The sequence below is a fragment of the Amphimedon queenslandica genome, unplaced genomic scaffold, assembly GCF_000090795.2.
Source record: "Amphimedon queenslandica unplaced genomic scaffold, v1.1 AMPQUscaffold_13517, whole genome shotgun sequence".
In the NCBI taxonomy this organism is placed as follows: Eukaryota; Metazoa; Porifera; class Demospongiae; order Haplosclerida; family Niphatidae; genus Amphimedon; species Amphimedon queenslandica.
The window spans coordinates 387,575-396,146 of NW_003546247.1; the positions used below are offsets into that span (position 1 = coordinate 387,575).

The 8,572-nt window shown below is 36.6% G+C and overlaps 1 protein-coding gene across 1 annotated transcript; it reads right to left on the bottom strand.

The window, feature by feature from the left end:
- Window positions 1–406: 406 nt before the first annotated feature.
- Window positions 407–907, bottom strand: LOC105313673 (uncharacterized). Its single transcript, XM_011407288.1, has one exon. The coding sequence runs from the start codon at window positions 905–907 to the stop codon at window positions 407–409; it is 501 nt and encodes a 166-aa protein (XP_011405590.1).
- Between the last annotated feature and the right edge of the window lie 7,665 nt (window positions 908–8,572).

Consider the following 8,572-nt stretch of genomic DNA (forward strand, 5'->3'; position numbering starts at 1 on the left):
CAGAGCCATGTACTTCTTATACATTCTAACGGCACATTTCCTTTCATCAACCTCATTTGCAAACAGCTTTACTGATTTATTCTCTAATTTCCTTTCCTTTAAGCCACCAGAATGGTTCTTTGAACCACTCTGTATAAAGTAGGTAGGAAGTAGCTTGATCTGGTTCATGCAGAGATAGCATGTCAGGACGAAGACTACGGTGTTCAGCTCCGCTACGTAGGGCAAAGTGCAAGCCAAACATGAACACAAGAGTGTCAAGAAGTTGCTGAGGATTGCCATCTCCTAGTGCACCTTCATTCCATAAGCGCTCTTGCAAGTCCAATGAGATAACTTCTGCTTGCTTTACAGTGGTGCCCACACCCTTTCTGTGCAGCTCTTTCAAGGTACTATCAAAGGCTCTTCGAAATTACTCAAATGCAGGTTCTTTGAAAATATCCAAATGCTCTTGAATGCCCATTTTGATTCTCTCTTCTCGCACATAACTCTGGACTCCAGCACAAAAGCTGTATAAAGTGCCTCCTGTGTAATAATTCCCATCTTGTTTCCTTGATTCCATGACACACCTAGGCAACCAGTGATTTAGAGACGTATTGTCTATACCCTCAAGAGACGGAGGAATCTCAGCCGAGCTTACTGAACGATGGCTATTCCACTTTTCCCACAATCGTTTTGCCCATTCTGTAGTCTTCTTAGTTGTCATAGGGATTGTTCCTTCAATTTTTTTAAGAATGTCCTCCTCTGTCACAGGACTGGCAAACCTCTGAATCTGTACTTCATCCTCGACTTTGTCCTTATGGCCACTTTCTTCCAGCTTTGCAGATTGTTCATAGCTGATACTCTCCTCGTAATCCTGCAAGGCATTAAGCATAATGGCGTCTTCCAGAATATCCTGTGAGGCAGTAGCCATCTCTTTCTATTCTCGCTTCATCTTATTGATTTACAGTACACGTTACTAATTAACCACGTGCCTTACCCACATCTGCATGAATATGTTTAAAACAGATAAACACCTCCTATGAGGCGTTTATGGAATTTGTAAACCTCGGGCTTCGCCCTCGGTTTCCAAATTCCATAAACGCCTCATAGGAGGTGTTTATCCATTATTTATGAACCTTATTTTCATTACAAAGAATCACACCCAGTGGCGCCTAGTGATACATCACTCATTCATATGCCAATTAAATAATATTTTTTTACCAGTTCCGATTTTATTGACATTTCTGCATGTCTTCTGTGTGGAATGTGCCACAAAACACTGTTTCTATCATGGGCAAATTCTGTCATTTTCTTTACAAGTCTTCCATAGATGATTTTGGATCTGAAAGAAACATAACCAGCTACATACCTCGAAATAAAAACTAAAAAATATTGCTTTGTAATGGATACTGTGATGGCAATAGTTTGCCAACATAAACTGTTCCAACATTGGAGATGTTGGACATGCCACTGTGAGCTAGTCAATCTGGTTCAGCAAGTGAATGAAAGAAATGGAAGCTGATAGTTTGTGAATGTATTCTGTAATATGATGGTCATAAGTTTTCATCAGTATTGTCTCTGACAATTTTGAAACCCTGACATATAGATATATGACTATCTGCGACTACCAAAGTCTTTGTTGAGTCATCAATTGATGGTTCATTGCTACTGAAAAGGCTAATTTCTTCAATAGGCAAAGTACAATTACAAGATTTACTAGAAACATCTGTAAATGTTGTGAAAGGAACAGTTAACTTTATATTAAATACAATTACCAAGGGTTCATCATCATCTCTTTCATCACCACAGCCATCTTCAGCTTCACTGCATGCTAGATCAACTGCATAAAAATTATCTTTACAATTAAAAATAATACTAGATTTTTACCAATCAATTCTTCAGTCAGTGATTCTAACGGAAACTCATCTTCATTCTCTTCTTCAACTGTAATGTCTCTACTGTTAACTTGAGTAACATCAATCACACTTGTAGCAAATTTCTTTATCATTGGTATGTTTTCACTCTGAAACTTTAGAGATTTTTTGACATTATTCAACAAAAAACATACCTTCAAGTGGGGAACTAAATTATTGTACCAAAGCAGGACTTTCAAATCACGTTCCATTGATAACTGGTCTACCAACTAAATAGTGCCAACGTGAGACAAAAAAATCACGAGCAGTTGCAAACAGTTGTATACCTAACCGTATTCAACCATAAACCACCACATTTATGTGTATCCTATATTTAAATGTTAGTTCCATTTCCATATAGCAACAGTGACATGGCTCTCTGGACGAAACATTTTTTTGGAAGCCACTTCTTCAATATCATAGATACTATCATGCATGCTAGTCGCTTATCTCCAAAGGTCAATTGAGATATAATTGTCATTAGTGTTGGCACATTCTTGCATAACTCATCTGTAACTGTCACCCAAGAAAACTGCTGTACACCTTCAAACTGAATCACCATAGGTGAATAAGAAAGAGCTTAAAGATTGGTGCAGAACTACTTACGTTCAGCGAATTGATTCTGATACTGTGTTCGATTATCTGTACCTTTTTTATAATTATAGCAATGAAAGCTATAAGCTTTGCAGGAGGAAATTTTGAATGATTGTGGGATACTGAGACATTGACAAAAGCTAGGGGGTTCCTTCGTCAATTGCAAAGCTTTGAATTCTTTGTAACAATGACAGTTTTGAGCTCTCTTAGATCATTAACTATAAAGCTTCAAATGAAATTGCAAGACATTGTTGCTGCTTACAAAGAAGTTGGGGAAGTAATGTCCTATTTTGAAGTTTTGAAAACGAACTGAGAGGAGGAATTTCATCATTGGTGCACAGACATTACAGTTCTTGCTGAGAAGTTATGCATAACTGTTAACACTCCACGGATAGCTGGTAGGCAAGCTCATTGAAGTAATATACCAGCAGATTTCCCAGAGGTATTCTATAGATAAAACGTTTTTGTTCCATTTCTTGATCACATCACCTCAGAGGTAACAAAAAGATACAGATCTACTGAATGAAATAAAGTTAAACTACTAGGGATTATACCATCCATTGCAGCCAATAACCCTGATGTTTCAATAAAAGAAGTTGGAGAGTTGTACAAATCTGATTTGCTTTCTCTTCAGCTACTTTAACTGAATATCACCGCTGGAAAGCACTCTTCAGTTCTTGTAAATGACAGGCCAACCACACTTCAAAAAGCAATTCAGTGCTCAGATGTGGATGACTTTCCAAACTTATTTACACTTTTACACATTGCTTGTACCAAGAGTCCATTATATTTAGAGAGTGTCGAACTGCCCTATAGTGCTAGTAATATCACAGCGTAGATGTTTCTTGTTTATCTTTGGCTTTTCTGCGCACTCCATAGGTGGCAGGAATATAATTTATACTTGCCTGACTCATTCCCATGCTAGGGCCATAGGGCATGTACTCAGCCACTTTTATTAATAAAAAGGCCGCCAGTTCTATTTTAGCCTTGAGACTATCTCGAGTGTAGCACGCACCAGACACACTTGTCGAGAAAGCCTCCAAGGTACTATAGACACTGATCTCTTATACTCCTATCTTGACATTGACCTAAAAGGGTTTCTAGTTGTGAAATGTAGCACAGATGGTGACCAACAGTGTCTGGTTATAACTAGGTAAAAGGTCTATTACCACCATCCCCTTGGACTGACATCTAGAGCTAGATACTTGTCAAGAGAAATGAATATGTTGTGATTGTCTGCAATTATATCTGTCCTTTTTTTATTGAGCATTTTAGTCTTAGATATCTGCAAAGTCGCTAGTGGTTAATAGGAGCCTCTAGAACTTTTCTCCCACATCCAGTTGGTGTGCCTGTTGAATTAGCACTTGCTCCTGCTCTACCAAGTCTCTTATCATCGGGATTTTGTTGCTGTAGCAGCTTTTCCTGGACTTTTTTAAGAAATGAAGTACAAAGGGCACAGTCCAGTTATTTGAATGACATGCCCCTTACCTCGATTAACTCATTCCCATTTTTTGTTCCTAGCCTGCAACTCAAGTCTTCTGAACATCAGAGGAAGCGCTACTTGAGGCTTCTACGTGGTGACATCACTAGGACCACAGGGCAGTTCGACACTCTCAATATAATGGACTCGTGCTTGTACCTTACCTGTAACTACTCATAAAAACAAAAGAATAGTCAACTCAAGCTACTAAAAACATCTACGCTCTACGATGACAGGAAAGGGTTACATCACTTGCCCATATCAAAGTCCACAGGGAGATAGTAAACGACTTGGACTATGACAAACTTGTGGTAGATTTTACAAGCTAACATTCAAAAAGAATGGCTGTACCATGCATTTTTTCTGAATAATTATTAGTCTTCTATAAAATAAAAAAATTTTGTGTGAACAATATCTGGTGTATAATGTGAATTACGTGGAAAAAGGCATATTTCTGCAAAGTAAAAGGGGGCGTGGTCAAAATTTTGGTGCGTTTCGCATGCCCTCAATACCATTTTTTACTCCACTTTTTATTCTGCTCCATTTGCCCCTGTGATGAAACGCAAAATATTACAATTCAAACTGATGGTACCACTAAATATGTCAAAGACTTCGCTACTTTTGATAATGCTAGTAAGGATGGCCCATATATCTTTGGTTTTGCCTTGTATTTTCTGGATCAGCCCAAAATACATTAGAAACATTGAAAGTCATTTTAGACGATTGAGACATGGTTGATTAACAAACTGGTCATGATAAATTTTCATCAAAAATTGTTTTAAAATTAAAAAACACCATGTCAGACTGCCATGCAGCTGAGAAGCTTTTTAAAGAACTTTAGGCATACTACAGTGTAGACATATTACCCGAGGTAATGGCTAACTGGTGTAATGTAAGTGATTCTGAAAGGGAGCAGTTAACTAGTATGAATAAACTTCATTTGTAGGTTACACTTCCTTGTAAGATTAGCAGAATCTGCTGAAGCTACTTAAAATTTTGGGAGGAGACACAAATTACAAGCAAGTGTCAAGTCTTCTGGAGCTGAACGACTTATTATATAGGCGGTAGCCTATATGTATGATTGAGGTTGGTTTTTCAAGATTGCGGCCAAATTTACGATTTTCAGATACTTATATCTCTTTCATCTTACGTTTTACAGCCTTATAAATGGCTTAGATGAGCTCTCCTTCACTGAGCGATTCTTCTGATACCCTTAAAGTGGACTGTAGTGTAGCGGGAACATTTCTGAAGAACAGGCCCAAATTCAAAATTCTGCAAAATTCTTCAGACTTTTTCTTCTTTAAACTTTCTTCTATCTCCATGGAAATCTTTTGAACCAGAGAACCGCTCAAGTTGGCTTTTACATCATTCCTTTGTGCTTGGGTCAAGAACCACAAATGTAGTTAGAAAAAGAAGCAATGACAGGACAAAATGAAAGACAAAATCCAGCTGGAGGCACCGCGTGGGTTTGTGGTTTGATGCCATTTTAATTTATGCGCACGTGATCATTATGAATATAATTAACCTAACCACAGAATCATAACAGTAATTTTTATTAATTTTAAGAAAAAAGAGTGGAAGCAAGTAATTAAAAAAACATTAAAAATGGAAAAGTAGTTGGATTGAATTGGAAAAAAGTTAATAAACGAGAGGGTACTTGCAAACTGGTGTGAGAAGAAATCCTACACAACTGCATGATTATTATCCCACAAAAACATTCAGATCTAATCCCACATAGCACAATGAAGGCTTTATCCTTCATAAGCACCACCATGAAGCCTTTTATCTTTTATGCAGTGGTGTAGGATTTCTTCTCACACGAGTTTTGAAGTACCGTCTTGTTTATTTACTTTTTTCCAATTCAATCCTACTACTTTTCCATTTTTAATGTTTTTTTATTTACTTGTTCAAACTGAATGCAAATCCTTTCATGCAAGAGGTTGGCAACAACCTGATTGTTCTAATCATTTTTGTGCTTTTTTTTCGAAATAGAGGCATTGACCAGATACCATTGGCTGCATTCCATGGATATCAGTTTAACATATCATTGCATGATGCAGCTGGAGTTTATTTTCAGGGAGATCTTGTCACAGTCTTTGACAACTTCTCATCAATCACTAATCTCTTGCTGCAAGCAGTTTTACCTCACCCAAAAGTGCCAAATTACTTGGCTGGTTGTAGAGCACCAGGTACTATTGATTAACTGATAAAGGGCCCACTCTGGCGCTATTTGCAGCTGGCTTCAACTTCAATTTTAACCATTACTGAAGTATATACTTGTATGAAAGAGAAGTTTGATGAATGGGGTGAAGACACTCAAGGATTTGTTAAAGGATTTGCAAATTTTCTGCCTCAGCAAGAAACTAACGACAATGTTTACAAATGTTTGTTTATGAAAGCTGAAGATGATGTGATGGTACAGGAATTGTTTGAAATTATTTTTAAAAGGTTTGCCACTACCGTATGCCTTCTCTTAGACCATTTAACTGGCGGGATATGTCACTCTTTTGCTGACTTAAATATAGTTGAAGAAACAACTTCCACACCAACTACTATTGTCAATCCTGAGCATGATTTTGCAGTGCTTGATCGTTTAATGTCTGAAAAGCCCAATGCAACTCACATTGCTCTCAAATATTTATTATTATTTTCACATAAGTAAGCTTCTACATGGCTACAGGAAAAGTCACATGATGAAAGAGAAAAACTATTAAAGGCTGTCTAAACCCTTTCTCCCTCACAAGTAAATATTTGCAACAAAGAAAGGAAATTAGAGTTAAGTGTCAAGAACTAGTGACTCTGAGAGAAAAGGAGTCTTTACGTAAAAGAGAGAAGGATATTAAGATGAAGGAGGCATTGACGAAAATTATTAAAGCAGTAGGTTTGTGGACAACAAAGACGTAGATTGTAAACGGTTTACGTCAATTAACGTCAGCAAAGGCAAAGTGTGACACCTTGAGACTTCAGAGTAATTTTCGTAGGAATGTATTGGAACAGTTCCATGATGACAAGAGTGTATTTCTCCATTCCCACCAAGGAAAACAGCACTCTTACACTCAGCTTTCAAGTAACCTATTGAAAGTTTTACCTGAAGAACAGCAATCACTTACAAATCATAATTTTTTCCACAATCCTGAGCTCTTAGTTAACAAGAGGATTGATTACTTGTTTGAATCTAATCAAGAATTGGAGTGCTTCAGAGGTACTGTTCTAGAGTACATACAAGACAGAAGGGAATATTGAGTAGTTTGTAATTTAGAAGATCAAGAGTATGTCTTTCCTTTACTAGCATGTTTAACAAAATAGTAAACTTCATGTTTTTTATAAATAGCTTTACATTATTATTATTATTATTATTATTATTATGTGTTATTATTACTATTATTATTATTATTATTAATTTATTTATTATTAATTTATTATTATTATTGTGAGAAAACAAAAAAGAATTATTATTATTATTGTGACATGTAAAGTATTATGAGGAAGCCCATTATTGTGTAGTACTTTAAACAGTGTAAAAATGCTACTTCTAACCTATTGTGCCATAATTATGGGCACAAAATATACACGAATAAAATGTCACAAATTTTGCGCCATAAACTGTATACCGTATTTCCTTACATAAGAGCCTGGGCGTCTATTTCCTAAAGTGGTATTTGGACCTCAAAAGAATATATAAAAAATAAATAAGACTTAGGCCCAGAGCGGGATTAGAACCAATGACCTCAAGCTTTTGACTTCTGGAACTTCAGACATTATCCACTAGACTACTGAGGCAGTCCTAGGCTAGTGATGCATATTTATAGCTAAATTGTATTGCTACCCCGGCGTTATTTTGAATTTGGCTTCTATTTAAGGATTTACAGTATATTTTATGGAACAAAATATGGAAAACAATCAACTACTTTTTAAAAAGAAGAAAATAAAAGTAAAGCATATTTTAATGGAAACTAAACAATATTTACATTTTTGGAATCCTAGGAGGGTCAAGGAAGTGTTAGATGTCTTCACTGCATCCCCACACTGCAAAAACGATGGTGGGTTATACTCACTATACTCTGTGGAAGGTACCCACTTTTTGGTTTTCCACCAATGTGGGTGAAACCCCCTGGTGTTATATTCCCCCATTTGGTGGAAAATACCCACCATCAATGCGTAATAATTACTCATAATAATAATGTATAATTAATCTAGTAATGCCACGCCCACTGCGCATGCACAGTTCAGCTGCAATTTAATCCAGCTGCTAATGCCTTCTGTCTTTTTGTCCTCCATTACTGCCAGTCTATTTTTTGGCCGTTTAGCTCTTAGTTTTGCTTCTGTATTCTTTGAAATCCACAGAAAATTATGGTACTACTTCTATTATGTATTTATTATGATACTTTTACTCATTTTATTGTAGCTTTCTCATTTTCGAAGCCCGCTTCCATGTCAGCAGCTATTTCTGTGACTCTTCCTTCAGGCTGTCCCTGTAGGCTATGATTTGTGTCTAGACTGATTGAGTAAGACTTGATATTATTGTTATAAAACTCTCATGACATGGCATGCTAATAATCAATATAAAAGTACTCTCACTCTGCTTTCTCTTTTCCTCTAAGTACCAATA

Coding starts and splice junctions, on each gene's coding strand:
- LOC105313673 (XM_011407288.1), bottom strand. CDS start 907: ATGGCTACTGCCTCACAGGATATTCTGGAAGACGCCATTATGCTTAAT.